The sequence below is a fragment of the Pseudoliparis swirei genome, chromosome 24 (assembly GCF_029220125.1).
Source record: "Pseudoliparis swirei isolate HS2019 ecotype Mariana Trench chromosome 24, NWPU_hadal_v1, whole genome shotgun sequence".
In the NCBI taxonomy this organism is placed as follows: Eukaryota; Metazoa; Chordata; class Actinopteri; order Perciformes; family Liparidae; genus Pseudoliparis; species Pseudoliparis swirei.
In genome coordinates, this window is record NC_079411.1 from 23764292 (window position 1) to 23783446 (window position 19155).

At 44.0% G+C, this 19155-nt stretch overlaps 2 protein-coding genes across 2 annotated transcripts in view; both read right to left on the reverse strand.

The window, feature by feature from the left end:
• Positions 1-201: 201 nt before the first annotated feature.
• LOC130190274 (ependymin-like) lies at positions 202-2117 on the reverse strand (the record flags this gene model as incomplete). The annotated part of the gene is given in 3 exon segments (XM_056409595.1): positions 202-334; positions 986-1073; positions 1937-2117. Coding segments are annotated over 3 exon segments (402 nt in total), but the record flags the coding sequence as incomplete, so codon positions are not given.
• Positions 2118-4286: 2169 nt separating this feature from the next.
• Positions 4287-19155, reverse strand: part of pnpla6 (patatin-like phospholipase domain containing 6) — a 28604-nt gene continuing 13735 nt past the window's right edge. Inside the window, 8 exon segments of the mRNA XM_056408724.1 lie at positions 4287-6122; positions 6981-7055; positions 7058-7155; positions 7385-7472; positions 7581-7697; positions 12232-12384; positions 12532-12680; positions 14527-14643. Of these exon segments, the coding sequence (XP_056264699.1) occupies positions 6048-6122; positions 6981-7055; positions 7058-7155; positions 7385-7472; positions 7581-7697; positions 12232-12384; positions 12532-12680; positions 14527-14643 (872 nt within the window). The 3' untranslated portion in view covers positions 4287-6047.

Here is a 19155-nt window from a genome sequence, read left to right on the forward strand (position 1 = left end):
ATCTAATCTTCACCCCCAAATTCTCGATTGACTCCTACTATCAAACTATGATTTCCTTTGACCTGCAATACCTGCAATTAATAGTATATTAAATGATGCTCACATACAGTTCTTTAATCATTTGAGTCCAATGTAGCTCCGCTTCATTAGTGACTATCTGAGTGAGATGCTCCAGATGTGTCCAGATGTTGACTCCTCTTCCTACTTGGCCAGAGACTGCAAGGCAGCGAAGAAGGGAACCGGGGTCTCGGTCTCCTCCAGTTTAGACGTGGCACAGAAGGAAGGCGGACTGTAGTCCATGGGGTTTGTGTTGCCCACGACCCAGTTGAAGGTGCTGAAATGTAAACAAAAGAGTCTCCTCATTGAGAATCTGCACTGACTGTCAACTTTGTGAAATACTGAGTCCGATCCAAAATAATGTCCAATCTAGCCCAGATTGAATTCTTCTGGATTGAACAGAGTTAGCATTTGCGAAGTGGTTGATGAAAATAATCTGGGAATTATTTTGTTGTTTTGGTCAGGAAGGGTTAAACATTGTTCTTAAAATATTTAAAATAATATTTCACCCAGTGAAAACATCATATACCTTCAGGGAAGATCTGGGAGATGTTTATACATAATACAGTGTCTAAATAATAACTATACATATGATTTTTAAAAAGTTTTATTTTTATTATTAGCTCCCCCGTCTTAATTAATTAGCTTTTGAGAGTCATGATAAAGACATGATTGTTTTTTTATTTGGTATTAGCACTCTGAGCTATACAGTATGTTGCTTTTTTTGTGTTATGCAATACACTTGAATCTGTATGTAAAGCACTTTCGTCAACAGTCTTCTGTCATATTGTATCACTATAACATTACATGGACCATTAAACGGGCAGTTTTAAATAATTGGATTTCTCCACACATGAAGCTAGTACAGGAGACATGTTACGGGTAAGTATAATTATGAGTAGCAGCATTATTCCTCTCAGGTTCTCACCTGAGCGTGGCCCATCCGGATGCTGGAGAGTAGGAAGACACAGTCAGAGGGATGCAGCCGATCTCAGTGAAAACCATAGTGTAGCGTCCTGATGACATGAAGCACAGGTCACATGTGAGGGTCTGACAATAAACAGCAAAAATGTTTTAGGAATACTCTCTTTGTTACTTGCACAACCTTTTTTACACAAAGAAAATATCCCATAACAGCGTTTAAACCATTGGGTGACAGATATATAAAACTTTTTTTTTTAAATTCTTACTTGGTTGATATTTTGCCATTTAAATAGTTCTGGTTGTATTTTCAGAAGTTCTGACTTAAAACGTCTCTTCGATGTTCATGTCATTTTTCTTATTTAGAGGCCAAGGTAATTAAATTTGTCACATTAATCAGCCCCACACCTTCAAAAGTATCTTTCAACATTTCCGCAACAACATCTCCTTTAAACACGTTTGAAAAAAGAAAGAATACATCCCATCCATCCATTATCAATACCGCTTATCCTCATTAGGGTCGTGGGGGCGCTGGAGCCGATCCCAGCTGACACAGGGCGAAGGCAGGGGACACCCTGGACAGGCCGCCAGTCCATCTCAGGGCTAGAATACAATTGTCGTTTAATGGGCAGCTATACCAGCAGGCTCTCTACTTCACACTAATGAAATCGATATGCTCCAATTGGATGTGGGCAAGGCGAGAAACATGTGCTCCTTTGAAAATGTTGCAGGGTTGATAGGTTCCGTTACTCAATTTTAATTCATTACACAACTCTGAAAAAACAGACACAAATAAAACCCAAACTAACTGCACAGCTAGACACCACAAAAGTAAAACAAAAAAGGCAAATAAGGTGAGCTGAAAGTAGAACAAAAAATACTTTAAATGAATAAACATTCAGACTAGATTGAGTAATGTTGCATCAAAGTTATGATCTTATTAGAGGGGGGTAAATACCAGAGCTTGGAGATAAATATTATTTTCTTCTTCGGAATTAAATTGTCTCTCCGTGCCAGGTGTTAACCAGCACACCCATTGCCCAGGAGGAAGAGGAGCCCATGAACACCTGACCCATCAGTTTGGCATCAGAGGGAACGTGCATGGGGATGAAGGTGGTATCCAGTGCTTTCTTCTTGCAAGATAATTGCAAAAAGATTGGTGAGACATATGTTCATTGATAAGATTAGGCAATGCATCACATGCTTGTTATCACGTTGAAGCACCAAGCTCAATATTATTGAGATATTATATACCCGATTCCCTTGTTAGATGTTGTACCTTGTAATTATGAATCTGAATGGGACATTAACAGTTGTACATCATCCGATTGTAAAATGATCCTTTCAGTCTTGTCTTGATTTATTTGTGTGCACGTTTTGTATCATCTCTTTTCATAGCTATCTGCAATACAGCCTCCATTGTTTTGTTGAACTAAGAAAGTATTATTAGGCTGGATTTGTTGAACAGTATTCATAAAGAGTTCGATCTGAAGTACACAAGTGTAATTATCTGACACTACATATTTTAAAATCCAGAGCCTCTGCCTACTGATTGAAATATGTCTGCAGATCAGCCCTGATCATGTGAAAGTTGTTAAGATGTAGTCACATAATAATTGAGTCATAGGCAGGTGCACTATCCTTATCTTCAGGGTCAGAAAGTCACTCGGGTACAATTGCCCTTCACCTCAGTCAAGGTTGTAGCAATGGCAACAATACTTCTGCTACAAGTGATAATGGAATTGATATTAAAAACACAAATTAAATGTAGACTACCTTAGATGATGCAGTTCTGGTTTGGGACACGTATGACAGATGACACATCATCACATTTGAATCATCATTCAAATGGGAATTGTAAAATTACAATTACAACCTTTTGTATTTATTTAGAGTAGACATACTGTTTGTGTAACCAGCTGTCATCGTTGTGCGTCTGGTCTCCAGGTCATTTTCATTCTGTTGGTTTGTGCTAACCATTACAATTTTAATGTTTAAAGATTTCCACTGTGTGCTCCTTGGTTTACAGTAATGACGGAGAGCTTTACGTCAGAGCTCAGTTAAAATCCATATTAGCTCAAAGGAAAAGGGTCTGTGAGATAAACTTGCATCACATGAACGTTCAGAGGTTAATCTTAATAATGGAAATAATTGACAGCGAACACAGATAATAATACTAATAATAAAATAATAATAAAATATGTACGCTCAGTCAGGTGCTTTGTCTTTATCTGACTAACAGCAGGTTATTACATCACATGTGCACAGAAACGTGCACAGATAGAGGTCTATGCCTTCTACTATTCATACACTCTGTCATTTTCATTGATTGTGTTGTTACTGTGTTTTAATTTGTGTGTAGTGATTCCTTCTGTAAACATGTCATCTATTGCACCTGTCCATCTTGGAGAGGGATCCTCCTCTGTTGCTCTCCTGAAGGTGTCTTCCCTTTTTTCCCAGTGAAGGGTTGATAGGGAGTTTTTCCTGCTCCGATGCGAGGTTCTGGGACAGGGATGTTTATATGTACAGATTTTAAAAGCACTCTGAGGCAAATTTGTGATTTGTGAGAATTGGCTATATAAATAAACTGAATTTAATTGAATAGAATAGACCCCTAGTGGTGCTCACACACCTGCCCTTTTGCCCTGGATGAGAAAAGTGACCCTTTTTCTTCATTAAGTATTTATGAATAAAAATTACTCTGTCATCAATTCCCCCCAAATGTGTGGCATTTATTTGAGTTCTGGTGAGAAGTTCACCCCAACATGCTCCGCAGCAATCACAAGCCCCCGCCGCGCCCCCCAGGTTAACTGTCTTGACATTTCAAACTGTCAGTGTGTCCAATATTTCATGCCCTGGTTGGTTAATGGCCAACTAATGACGCCCCCCCCCAGCTGCGCGTTGTTTAGCGCTAATTAGCATTTCACCTTCAACTCATTATTCACCGCACAGCTACTCAACAGACGCGTAACGCTGTGCTTGTTAAGATGATAACTCTCGCGATAACCGACGTGGACTGAGCTCCGTTGGTTTCCGTTCATTGAATTTAAGAAATAAAAGCATATATGCTTCTATTTCGTACACTGAACTGAAATACTTGGTGGATGAGGGATCCTTGATCTCTGCAGCACACCGCTCTGCACTTTAGCTAAAAACTACGGAGGAACAATTATTTATATATACTTTATCTTTGTTTCTCAACACTTGATTTGTTTTACAAATCAAATATGGAGGAAAAAAGTGATTTGCTCATCATGAAAACATTTTTAGGATCGTGTGTGCAGGAGAAATAAGACGCAAAACAAAAACAGGGTCAGAAAAAGACCAATAAAATGCCTCAAGGTTTACTGCATATTAAATTATCATGTTTTTATTCTTTGAATTCCCTTGACATCTCAACGTTGTCTCGGAGCAAGGAATACTTCAAATATTTCAGTGCAAAACAGCTAAAGCCAAGTTAATTAACATACAACGTCCACCGAACCCAAAATTTAAAAATAAGAAAATCATTCTTTTAAAAAGCATGTTAACACAGATAAATAAAGTCAATGAATTTTAAGAGAAGGACCCTAAGTTTAGGTTGTTTTGCAGCAAAGCATCAACTTACAGATGTCCACCTCATATACATCTATGAATATCAACATATTATCATATACTCTTGTTACAATCTACGTGAGGTCCATGTTAATCAACTGTTAATTGTTACATGAGGTGCATTTCGGCCCATTTTAAGTACTCAGGGTTTCTGCTTATTATCCAACAATAATTTAATGGCTACATGCTGTTTTTTTCCTTCTTTTAAATCACTGTTCAGTCTCAGATGCACCGTCATACACACCTTGTTGTCCACCATACGCAGGAACCTTGAGTACTGCGTGTTTCGGGCACACGCTGTTCTGCTGAGTAGTGTCAGTCAAATGAGGGCCCTCTTCTCCAGTCACTGTGTACTGGGAGAGGCGCTAACACTAACACTGGTTCGAAAAAGGCATCGTCTTCATCATCTCAAACATCGACAGTCTATCATCACTGCATTTCAAACACGTCATCCACTCAATGAAATCCTCTCATTCATACGACCTCTGTTCTCCATCTGTTCAGCATAGTCTCCCCGCAGTGCATCGAGCTCCCTCTCTATTCTGGGTGAATTTAAATAAATTATATTAAAATAAAACGTCTTTCTATCTCTTTTCGTCCGTCTACACACTTTTATCTCCTGGCAATATTTTTAAAAAACCTCTTAATTCCCGAACGCGTCTTATTCTTTCAACGCCTCCTAATCGGAGTCGATCCTCGTTCCGCACCGTTCATTCAACATGAACATACTTTGATGTGAACATGAACACACTCAACCTCCAGCTTCCCCTCCCTGACATCCAACACGAAGCTCATGTCCCTCTTTCCCACTAAAGACCTGTTGTATGTATCTCACTTTGCTTCTCAGGGTCTTCATATTATTTCAAGAAATCACAGCAAACAGTCATCCTAAACACACGGGCAAAATATACAAACTCATCTGAACATGCGCACACAAGAAATAAAAGGCCCATGTAATATGTACAATGACGATGTACCGACATTAGAGACACACGTAAAGACTCGGAGACACAGATAGGGTCTTTATGGCCATTTAAAAACTGAGAAACCAGGGAAACGGGACTGAATTGGACGTTTTAAGTGTCCCTGTTTTGTTGTGTCGTGTCGTTTACTGCGGGAGTCCCTGGTTCTGGCAGGTTTGGGAGTTGGCAGGCAAGGGTTCCGGTGGTGTGAAAGCGAGAAGAGAAACAGTTCTTTTTCAAGGCCGTACATATTCATTTGTGACGGCGGGGCTCAGAATGTGAACAGATGAGGCCGGCGCGAGAGCCGGGAGGAAGCCACTCGACGCAACGGAGGTTCAATGAGTCGGAGCGTGAATGATTTCCTGCAGAAAAACAGAAAGCGGCGTCTCAGAGAGGTTCAGAAGTCGCAGAAGCTGAGCGTGGCGTCCAAGTCTCTAGCCTCGACAGTTTATGGACCCGTAATTTGGCCCCCGTTCGTGTTTTCGACTCCCTCTAGTCCTCCGTGGCCCTCTGTCAGCAGTCGGAGGCTTCGGATGTGTTGGAGTCACTGGCGAGTTTCCTGCGTTGTCTCACTGATTTCTCCTCATCCTGCGGAGAGGGGAGAGTTGTTTTTGACCCGTTCAATATGGCTGAAATCTGAAGGGTCCTCTCGTGTCACTGTAAGAACCATACATTTTATTTTGATTGCAAATCATGTTTTTTTATTTATTTGTATGATCTGAAGAATTTTCTTTACCATATGAATGGATGTTATATTCATATTCGAAATAATGATTTTCTTTGGGAATTATTTATATTAATCTGATGAGGAGCAGCTGGTATAAGAAGAAGGGGCGGGACCCAGTCTCAGGTTTTATTTCTTTATCTATACCGGGACATCGGCACAGTCTTTGACTTCACGTTAGAACTCAAGTTAGACTTCGGTAAAAGTGAAAATAAAATCGACAAAGTGATGGAAATGGAGTCAACGTCGCCAGAGATATTATTAAAGCCTTTTAAAATGTGAGTCAAATATACCTCCCTGGATAAACTCATTGGAACAACTTCTCCATGAGAAAAATAGAAGCAGGAAATCTTGCTCCGCCAGCCGAGACCGAACGAATGTCCGACATTCGTCTCGTTGTACTGCCACTTGCTGACGGCAGTGGACGACTTGTAACGGGCTAAATGTCGTGTTTGTTATTCGAGGTCTGACTCAGACTCAGAATAAAGATTCATTTTTTCCTCGACGAAAAAAATAGAGAGTCCATTCTTGATCATAACTACACATTATCCCCCCCACTCTGAAGAAAACATCGACAATAGCTATTGGGCAAATTCCTATATTAAACATCTGTATCGGCCCAGAATTTCACAATCTCTGCGTCCCTAAAATGTTACAATAGCATTGAAGAGGAACGTGTTTTCATTATGGATCGGTCACGTCACGTTTTTGTGTGTACTTACACTTTGAAAGACTCCATTCTGGCCCCACTCTTCAGGGGAGTGGTCCTCAAGGTCCTCTTCTTCCTCTTCTTCTTCTCCTCCTCCTCCTCCTCCTCCTCCTCCCCCTCCTCCCCCTCCTCTCTCACCGTGTCCATCCCGTCTTCCTCGTACTCCGTCAGACAGTCGGACTCGTCCGCTGAATGGAAAGATTTACAGGATATATATTACGGAGAGAATTTATTGTGTGACAGTGTCACATGGTTTAGATAGGACCCATAAAATATCAAGGACATCTCCCACTGTGCAGACTGAGGGGGCAACTCTACATCTAGAGGAGGAGACTGCTCCAACAAGGACATTTAATATATTCACACCGCTATGAAAATAATATTTCTAGATAAAGATAACGACAAGTGATCGTTTACCTTCTGTAGCTACGGAGCTTTGGACCGGCTCTATCCTCGATACAATCTCTGCAAGGTCAGTGAAGTCAGCTCCTGGACACGTGCAGGACTACGGGACACAAAATCATTGTATACCGACATAAAAGACGTTGAACATTTATTTAATGAATCGTCAAGCACATTACATATCATTTTGCGGCGCGAGTGTCGTTCTTACGTCGGTTCTCTTGCTGTCGTTGTCGTCGGCCGAGCGGTGGTCCTTCAGCATGTTCTCAATGATGTCGCCTCGGGCCCAGCCAGTGAACAGCAGCTTGCCGTGCTGGTAGCCCACATCCTGAGGTAGTTAAAAACAGAAACACAAGGTACTCTGAGCAGAGGATGGTTTTCCACGATATGGCGCCGTACGTGATGGCGGCTGTGTTGCGAGCTCCCGGATTTTGTAGTAGTTTTTTGTTATTTATTCTTCTTATTGCGACTATTTTTGCACAAAACGTTAGCAGCCAGTTAACGTACGACAGATGCACACTTCTGGAGATTGGATCGGCAGTTGCTCGCCGCCTACCAGAGTTTTTCAACTTACTCGGGGTCCCGCCAGGAACAGTGAACTATCTCCGTCCATTTTAGGCGCGATCTCACGCAACCGCCGCCGAGGGAGGAGGAAGCTGGCGTGCGTGCTGGGGCTGAGCGTCGAGAGAATCCGACCCACTACCCACCATTTTACTGGCAAATGTACAGTCTTTGGACAATAAGCTGCGCGCCACAGGCTCGTATTCAATTCCACCGGAAACTAAGGACAACTGCATCATCTGCCTTACGGAGACATGGATGTCGGAGGAGGTTACCGACTCAGCCATCGAGCCGCAGGATTTTCCGCTGACAGAACAAAGACTCTCTCTGGTAAAGATCGTGGAGGGGGTATGTCTCATGATAAACAGATCTTGGTGCAACCAAAGTCATGTACATACTCTCAAGTCGTTCTGTTCCCCGGACCTGGAGTACCTAATGCTCATGTGTCACCATTCTGGCTACGTTTACAGCAGTCACCGTAACTGCTGTGTACATTCCGCCTCAAAGCAACGGACATAGCGCTGAAGGAACTCTACGGGCGATCAGCGAGCAGGAGGCTGCTTTCATTGTGGCGGGGACTTCAACAAAGCGAACCTGAAGAAAGTTCTCCTTCTACCAACACATAACAAGCAACACGCTGGGGAGCGATTTCACCACTGCTACACTCCCTTCCGGGATGGATACAAAGCCCTCCTCCGCCCACCGCTCGACCACCGCCCATCCAACTACTCCTGCCTACAGGCAGAGGCTTAAGCAGCAACCAATCGCTGTGAAGGAAGTGCAACGCTGGTCGGACCAATCGGAGTCTATGCTACAGGACTGTTTTGAACGTGCTGACTGGGATGTGTTCAGGGTCGCGTCGGACAACAACGCCAGTGACTCAGTCACCGGGTTCATCAAGAAATGCATAGATGACGTTGTTCCTACCAAGTCGGTTCGGATTTATCCCAACCAGAAACCGTGGATAAATGGCGATGTTCGCGCTGCACTCCGCGCCGTAAACCTCCGCTTGACTCGGGAATATGGCGGAATACAAAGAGCCCGCAACGACCTCCGTAAGACCATCGGCTCTGCCAAGCGGGAGTTCAGGAACAAGGTGGAGGAGAAGCTCAAGAGCCATGACGTGAGAGGTGTGTGGAAGGCTACAGACAATCACGGACTTCAGAGGGAAAACCAGCGGTGAAGAGAACTCCTCTACCTCCCTCCCAGGCGAGCTAAATACATTCTTTGCTCGGTTCGACGTGAACCGCAGCAGCAGCGCCGCCGAGGAGACCAGCCTGCTGATCATCTCAGAGGCTGGCGCCGACGTGGCGAGAGCCTTCCGGTGGACATCCGAAGGCGGCAGGTCCCGACCACATCCCGGGCGCGCCTCAGAGCATGTGCAGACCAGTTGGCAGGAGTCTTCAGACACCTTCAACCTCTCCCTGTCCCAGGCTGTTGTTCCTGAGAGCTTCAAGATGTCCACCATTGTGCCTGTCCCCAAACACCCCAAGGTAACCTGCCTGAATGACTGCCCTCACCTCGATTGTCAGTAAATGCTTCGAGAGGTTGGTCAAGGACTTCATTTGTTCCATGTTGCCTGCCACGCTGGACCCATGGCAATTTGCATATCGTCAAAACAGATCCACCGACGACGCACTTGCATGGCACTCACACCGCCCTTTCCCACCTGGAGGGGAGGAACTGTTGTGTGCGAATGCTGGTTGTGGACTACAGCTCAGCGTTCAACACTATTGTTCCCGCCAAGCTCGACACCAAGCTCAGAGGTCTAGGCCTGCACTCTACCATGTGCAGCTGGATACTGGACTTCCTGTCGGGCCAGCCAGGTGGTGAGGATGGGCGGTACCACCTCAGAGCCGCTGACCCTCAACACGGAGCCCCTCAGGGATGCGTGTTGAGCTCTCTCCTACTCCCTGTACACCCACGACACGCCCTGCCATGCACAGCTCCAACGTCATCATCAAGTTTGCTGACGACACAACAGTGTTGGGGCTGATCACCGGCTTACACGAGACAGCCTACAGGGAGGAGGTTGGATCACTGGTACAGTGGTGCCAGGAGAACAGCCTCGTCCTCAACGCCAAGAAGACCAAGGAGCTGATCGTGGACTACAGGAAGCGCCCATCTCCATAGACGGAGTTGCAGTAGAGAGGTCAGCAGCTTCAAGTTCCTTGCACATCTCCGAGGACCTCACATGGACCACGCACACCACTCACGTGGTGAAAAGGGCCCAACAACGCCTGTATTTCCTTAGGCGACTGAGGAAATTCAACATGGCCCCCGCATCCTCAGAACATTCTACACCAGTACCATCGAGAGTGTTCTGACAGGTTGCATCACCGGGAACTGCACCGCCCTGGATAGGGCACTACAGAGGGTGGTGCGGTCGGCACAGTACATCGTTGGAGGTGAGCTTCCTCCATCCTGGACATATACACCAAGTGCGTGGCCAGGGCCAAACGGATGATGAAAGACAATAACCACCCCGGCCACAAACTGTTCACCCTTCTACCGTCAGGCAGGCGATACCGCAGTATCAAGTGCCGCACAAACAGACTGAGGGACAGCTTCTTCAGTCAGGCCATCAGGCTGCTGAACAAGGACTGAGACCCTCATTAACACTACACACCAGAACATATTCTGTGAATATCTATGGCCATGGTGTATATTTTATTACATTGTTTATATATATATATATATATATAGTCTCAAAAAAAGTGTATATTTTATTACATTGTTTTATATATATATATTGCCATGATGTATATTCTATTACATTGTTTTATATATATATTGTTAATACTTTCTTCTTTTTTTTGTGTGGATATTGTATAGTTTATTCTCATTCTTATTCTTTTTTTAGTCTGCTACTGCTGTTGGGTGTTTTGCACATAAGAATTTCACGAACCGATTATACTTGTATAAAAGGGGATGTGACAATAAAAACTTGAAACAGTATGTTTTGGGGGTTTATCAGCCATGCATTTGACCATTTACAGTGCAAATCATCCACACTTTAAGAAGAAAGACATTTTCAAAGTGTATTGCTAATTGGCGACAATTGGTCAGTGGTTAGGAGGTCCGTCTTTCAATCAGGGGGTTGGCGGTTCAATCCCCGCCTTAAGGTGCGTTCACACCAAAAGCGAAACTATTTTTTCGCGGGACTGAATCCCATGAAAAGTCAACGTACAGACGCGTGTGGCTGCGATAGACGCGATATTTTTCCGGGCGGCGCGTTTGGGGCGACGCGATGTGGGCGACGCGATGTGGGCGACGCGTTTCCAGCGGCACAATTTTCGCTCCGAGTTGAAATATTTCAACTTTGAGGCGGTCATCTCGCAACTCGGGCCAATCAGCTCTTGAGTTCCGCTCTCGTAGCGCTGGAAGCGGAAGTCTTTCAGGCGTAACAGTAACTTCATCGGTGAAAGTGACCGAGCTGAGTGAGCCTACGGGTGATGTCATGAACCCAAACACGAGGGCGTTAGTGTGTGGGACGTCCACAACAAATATAAAGCAGAACGAGTGGTTAGTTATTCTGGTGGATGAAGGAGATGATAACGGTCTTTACGGAGACGAGACACGGAGATAAGCCCCGCCCCTCGCGGAGCGTCTCGACGCTCATGGCGAGAACACGGTGAACGGTGGAGCGAGTAAACTCACGCGTTTTGGGCGACGCGAAAAATAGTTTCTCCTTTGGTGTGAACGCACCTTTATTCGATGTGTCCTTGAGCAAGACCCTTAAGCCTGAATTGCTCCCTGTAGCTGTGTCTACGGTGTACGGATGTAACGTGATTGTAAGTCGCTTTGGGTAAAAGCTAAATGTATTGTAATGTAATGTAATGTATTGTAATATGCTGCTGGGCATAAACTAGTGCAGTGCCTGTTCGGAACGGGCCGAGTGCGCCCGGTAACCGCTCATCGTCTCCAGGTTAGTAGAGAGGAGGTAGGTTATAACGTTACTTTATCCAACAGCAAAAGTGAAGTCTCTGCTCGACTCAGGCCGCAGACCCACTGCTACACAGAGCCCTATTGCATTGGCGTGCATCTTTTTATACAGTAATATCTATATACAGTAATATCTATATACAGTACATCAGTCTTCAAAACAGATGCACATGGATTGATACACGAGGAGCAACATCCTCTTTGCGAAATGAAGCAATCGGGCTCACACTCGTCACCGTCAATACAACGGCGCCCTCACTTGCTTGATGTGAGGGCGCCGCAATCAACATGGAATGTTTGCTCATTTCAAATATCAGAAAATAAATAAAAACAACACCGTCTCTGAAGTAACTCACGTGGATCTCGTCAAACTTGCCGAAGTCCATGGTCTTGAAGCGGTCGATGGGCGGTCGGATGTACTCGCAGTAGGCGCTCTTCTTCACCACCTCTAACTGCCGCACACAAGACACGTAGGCCAACCGGGACTGGATCTCTGCCATGTCTGGCACCTGTGGCGGAGGATGACGTCAGGACCACAATTCACCACAGAAATGTTTTAATCCGACTCGGACTCAGCAGCAACCCCCATGTTTTTATTAAAAACTCTATACTCAAGATGCAGAGTCACCCATTTGTGCTGCCAACCCGGACTGTACCTTTACTTTCTCTGCCCAGGGATTGAGCCGTTTCCACAGCAACCACCAGCCAGACAGGCTGTCGCCATAGTTACAGAGGTCGGTCTCGTCTTGGCTACCCACGTCGATGGCGATGACCGTTCTGGCCCCCATGTTCCTCGCAATGTCCGCTGTTTGACGTGTAGCGCATGCACCAGCGTTCACACACGCGCACACAGACGTACCAACACAGCACGACAAAATCCAGCAGCAGAGATGGTGAGACAGTGGATTCGGTGTTATTAAGCTCGTCTCAGGATAACATCTTTAAACCGTCATTTCAGGAGCCACAATCTTCAAACAGACCAACACCACAAAAATATCAGTTTTATATAAAGTTGCCAGACACACATTTACGGCCAATTAGTGACTAAAAAACACGAGCATTCTTGACTGGCCAACGAGCGCAGGGACAGAGGTCGTGACCTTTCTCGTTGACTTGCTAGTGAGCATTCGTGTGGTGTTGAGTCTTTTCAAAGACAAAAAAAAGGCAGAAAACATCACAAGTCGACCAAACTAATCCAGAGTGCCAAGAAAGAAGCTGAGAGACCATCAGAAAATAAAGTTGCTTTTACAAGACAACCTGTTGTTGGCTCCATCGTTAGGCCCAGAAAGCACCACAGATCACAAACCTCAAAAATGAGACATAATCACATATTATTCTCCTTCCAATGGCTCAGACCAGAGCTTCATGACAAATGGCCGTGGTTCACCGGGACAGAGTGCATTCCTGATCATGACTACACAGACACAGACTCGGGGGAGTTTTCATCTGCGCACCATATTGAAAGCTTCATGTCTCAATGCCGTCTTATTTAAGTTAGCACAACAGGAAAGTGTACATTTGATCTGGTGCTTTCAGGTAATGAGGATGTATTCAACGACAGCTTCCCCCCTCTTTCTTAACAGACTGCACTAAATCTTCCTCTGGTTGAAATGGAAGCAAATACAGAAACATCTCAAATGACGCGTCAGTATGATTAATGTAGGGCTGGGTGAACTGTTGGAAATCAGTATCATTAAAATAAGAGGGATGTTTTCCCATACCAATGATTTAACAATAAGACAAATGAATGCATACATCTGACACAATATGTATCCGATGCATGTATAATCCCTTAGAAAACAATCCAAATGAAGCTTAAAGCAAAACAGTTCGGCTTTACATGAGGCTGAGCTCCTCATGTCAAACTAAAACTTCAATTCTTTTGTTTTAAACTACAATTTGACTGACGGAATAACACGATATGATCGTATTCCAATCGTGTGATTACGTTGAAAGGAACTTAACAATATTATTGAATTATTGCCCAGCTCTACAGTAAAGTGCTCATTGCGGGATGAAGGGAACGAGACTTTAACCTCAAAGCAGACTGGCGTCTTGTGCCATAAAGAAATAGCAAAATCAGTCTATAGTTTTACATTTGAGAAGTTTTGTTGTTGTTGTTAAGTGATAGATCCTGATTTGTAATCCTTTTTGACACCAGGCTGTGTGACGGACTAAGACCACATTCCCTTCTCCAATGTGGTAAGTGTTACCTCACCATTGAATACACTTGAGTGTCGATCAAGATCATTTTAAACGCTTACTTTTTCCCCATCTAGCAATACTGAATCTTTCAGGTTGTGATGAAGCTCACTCGGTTTGTATCGTTATATTTTTTTTCATTTGGTTGATTAAGATTGAATGATTTGTTTCTTAATTGATAGTTTGAACCGGCTCAATATCTAGACAGGGAAAACGTAGCACACTCCTCTAGAACCTCCTGACTTAATTATCATTAAGACAAGCCAATGTCGATATACTTACCCAGCCTATTAACAACCTGACTAGAACCCCTTATAATAATCATCCCCGTCTCTCACTCCACCTAACCCTCCTCTGGGGGACAGGAGTTTGGTGGACATCGAGTACTGTGTGCTGGGGAGGTGGAGGACGGGGGCTATGGGGGGGGGGGGGCTTCCACCTCTACTTGCCTGGCAGGTTGTTGATGTAGCCACCGTCCATTAGCAAGTTTCCATCTTTGGGGTCGCAGAGAGGCGGCAGGTACCCAGAGAGGGTCATGCTCGCCCGTACATAGCGCCACAGAGAGCCTGACACACCGGGGAGGGAAGTAGGGAGGAGGGGGATAACATCTCAATAATGTTCGCTACACATTTCAGGTTAGTTTCGACACAGAACGCAATCCCAACATGAGAGGGAGGTCGGACAAAGGAAGGTCGCCGATCCCTGCAAAGGCTGGGACTGTGGTTCTGCCCACCTCTGGACTCTGCTGTACACCACTGCAAACCTCGTTACCTTGCACAGAGACCCTGTGTGAATTGTGCGCTAGGTAAAAAAGTAAAATGGCATCCATCGCAGAGAGCCAAGGCCGTTTTGGATCTCCAAACAGTGTCACATCAGCGTTTCTCAGCATCAGCTCCTTTCCAAAACAAAATCCACAGATTCTGTGTGTATTCAAGTTGAAACCAATCATGATATTCTGGGGAGAGGAAGTCGAATTTTTTGTAATAGACCTACTTGAATCATCTAGACTAGAGAGAAGGAGCAGCGGCAGGTGTTGCGACTGTTCGGAGATCCCTCACCGCGAGCATGGCAGGGAAGCACCCAGCCTGCCCAGTCCTGCAGTTCAGCTCAGTGCCAGCAGGGGGCAGGAGCAGGACGGGTGCAGCATGGGTTGGAAGGATAAGGAGCACCACAGAGAAAAGCAAGAGGTACATCTGTACGTGGCGAATGTGTGAATGCTGAGGAGGAATTATTTGCCTGAAATAGGAGTTTGGGGATAATATCATCACCTACAGCTTTCCATTTGTTTGCTCTCGACTTATTGTAACTTAAGGGCTTTATTCCGTTTGTACAGGAGCTATGATAGACAACAGCAGGATCCAGAACACATATTCCTGTATAATAAAAAAATATATTTAAAAAAGTAATGCATGCTATAAAAAAATAAACATACATATATATATATACACACACTCATGAGAAATATATTGATTGCCTCACAGTGGTTTACACTGGCATGCACACAGAAGCAAGCAAAGCCAGGGCAGAGGACAGGTGCCGTGTAGGAGAGACTGAACACGTTTCCTGGAGGTGGAGGTGATTGAAATGAAACGGTAGCACTTTCGAAAAGGACCTCCTCACGGGGGGACGGGGAACAAGCCGAGGTTCAGTCCAAAAGGACCACCGACACGTACGATGCTCCACAACAACAGACAGATGTGATGTTGACATGGTGCAGCCATTCTCGATCCCCAGTAAGAGTCAACTTCAACACTACAGCTTTCCTTTACTCAAAACAAGCACTACTGTATGATCTCTGTTCCCAATCTCACAAGGATAATCCAGCTACATCAAAATACCTCGAGTTTGAGTCACATTGGCCAAGATGAGCGACCAGCAAGTTTGCAACTGCATTTTCGTTTAAAAAAAAAAATCAAAATAAGTAAGTACAGTGGTGCTTACAAGCCACCTCCAGAACTTTACATTTATAAAAGGGGAAGATAAAAGTTGAACAAATAAACATAGTGGGCCAGAAGAAGCCAGTCTACCATGCATCGCTCCATGACTCAAAGATGTCAAGACATGCGTGGGCAAAACCTCACATCGACTCCGAAAGTCAGCGCTTATAATCACAGGTGGCGCCAAGCTAACTTTGGAAAGTCTGCTATGTGTGAGAATTATAATAGCCAAATTAGAATTAATGATATGTACCAGTGAAGGATGATGCACTGGACAGAAGTGGAACTAGTGGATTTAGTCTTTCCTTCCAAACCATGGGCTCCATGGGTGGGGTTAGTTTTGAGGGAGAACTTGGGAAGGACAGGACAAGAGAGAGTAGGAGGGTCGCCGAGTGGTTCGACGTCGACATAGGGATGGAGGTGGAGGTTTTGGTGAGCGGGTGTTTCAAATCTGACCTGGGACATTGTTAACATAGCAACCATCCACAAGCAAGTGGCCATCCTTGGGGTCGCACAGGGGAGGTAAATAGGGGGTGTAGGAGGCGCTGGCTCTAACATATCGCCAGGCGCAACCTGTCGGGAAATGGAGATGGAGAAGGAGGAACACATCAAATATGGGCCAGACTCAACGTCACAGATGGAGAAATAGAGAGAGAGAGACATAGAGACTAGAGAGAGAGGGGAAGAAATGGAGAGAAAAAAATGAGAGGAGTGCAGGAGGCTGCTAGGAGCAGGACACAGAGGAAGGGGAATACAATCTCAACAAAATGATTCACTTCCGACTATGGTTTCCAACAGGCTGTAGTAAATTCTTCTCCGAGGCCAATTCAAAATAAAAGCACACTGTACGGCAAAATAAATTCAACTATTCTACGGCCGTTTATGGAAGTATAATAGACTTTGTTCAAAATGATGACAAGATACCAAAATGTCAACACGATAACATTCACTAAAAACAGCACAATGTAGGCTAAATTAAATTAATCTGATATAAATTACATAACATATGTAGGATAAAGGACACCGGAGGTATGTAACTTTACAACCTGAAAACAGGAATGCAAGTTTGTTTGACGTGTTCATTAATCATATTTAAAAAAAAGTGTTATTAGCGTTGTTAGATGACTGGTTGGACAAGCGAGGTAGGGGAAGAAGGCAGTAGAGAGAGACAGGGAGAGAGGGTGAGAGAGAAAAAGACCACTAGAAAGGCAAAAGGACGGAGAAAGAGAGAGAGAGAGTCTGTGATTTAAAGTAGTGCGTTTTGCCATTAAACAAAATCCTCGTAAATCTAGACTGAAGAGAAAAGTGCAAGTGAAACTGGACAATGTTTTAGAGGAAAGATCCCCGTCTCGTTGGTTGATCATCGGATAAAGTAATGCAAACTCATGACACTGTTCCTCACACCCACTAAAACGACTGAAGCCAACGTGACATATTAGCACCACGCTAGCGTCTATCGACACACAGAAGACAAACTACAGAAGCACAGAATGGCGATGAGTGAGAGAAGCAACGTGGGATGTCATTAAGAAGCAATGACAAAAAAAGCAGGGTGGCGTGTTCTGGATCCTACATGTCGACACGGAAACCGAAGTCAGCGACTACACGAGGTATTTTGTCGACGGCAGATCCCATGGATGGCCAGCGCTGTGATGTCTCTATATGCAGAAAGACCTGACGGAAGTGGTGTGTACATAGAAGGCATAATCTGGGAGTTTGAGACACAAATGTTACGGACGAAATATCTGCAGCTTTTAAGTCAGTGTATGAAACGGAAGAAGTTAAGAAGGGACGTTTAATAGACACAGAAAGGAATACAAAATGGAATTAAGAGTGAAAAGGGAGAAAACTTAGTGCCGTAAAAGAGAGAGAGGCAGGTGATAGGAACGGTAAGACAGAGGGAGGAAAAGGCTTTGCTCCAGCAGTTATTTCAAACACATGCAAACATAAGCACACGCCTCTCAAATCCAGTAATCAGCCGGAATTATAACAAGTCAAAATACGACCGTCACAATTAATCTAGCAATGGTTTTATTTGATGCATAAGGCTACAATTAGTTTGTTTGCATGTGATTGTGCTACATGGCATATCAATTGGCCCACTGGATTTTCAGGGTTGGTCAGAATAGTTAATCTACTTTAGCTACTGTTAGTGATGATGCTTGTATTAAGTCCAACATGTTTAATTATATACAGACACAAGCATAGAAACAGCTACACAATGTCTTTTGTACATATCTATTAATATCCCTGTCTGAGCCCTTAGTCGTGGCATAATCCAAACTGGCATGTTTATGGAGGTAACATTTTTAGACTAAAATGAAGCAATGCATTTGGCTTTGGTGGCTGCAATGTACGCAGGCTGGCCACTCTAACTTATGGGTGATTTTAACACCCCTAAACATACTCTTCCGTGCAATTCTTCCATAACATGATGTAAATGGCTGAAGTTATTTTCAAAATGCTCTCTTTGTGTTTTAGGATTAAAGTCATTACATTCTACTAGTTTTAACACAACTTTTGTTGTGAGGAACTTAAAACGATCTACTTCCAGTGAGACTTACAAGGTCCTCCAGCTGGTGTGGACGTTATTACACAAGCACATAGAGTCGTCGTAATTGATTTGGCGTTTGCTAAAAGTGGGATATTCAACAGCAGAGAATCCAGCATCTTTAATTTAGTTTGGAGTAGAGGCACCATAAACCACGAATCTGAGAGCATGCAGGTCTGTTACATTGTGTATTTCCCAAGTTGGGCAGACTAATACAATACTTCTAAGTATTATAAAAGATGCATTTTAAAAGCTACCAAGCCTAAAGTGACTTCCAATATATTCACTTCGGTAACAAAATGTATTACCTGTGCCATTTTACTATTGTCTGACTGATGTGAGCATTACTCGCTGTTCAATGCCAATCTCACACATAAGTTCTCAGAGAAGTATTTGAGTTGTGTTAAATCTTAACTTAAACATCTACGCATGCCCAACATCCGATATGCGTTTTTTTAAATGTATCTGTGTGCATTTGAATTCATGCAAGCTCATCTAGAGCTAGTACCGCCTTGAGCTTATCTAAAGTTTAAAAGAAAATAATAAATGAGCCAATCACAATAGTGATTTGATAAAGAGGGGTGGCAGCC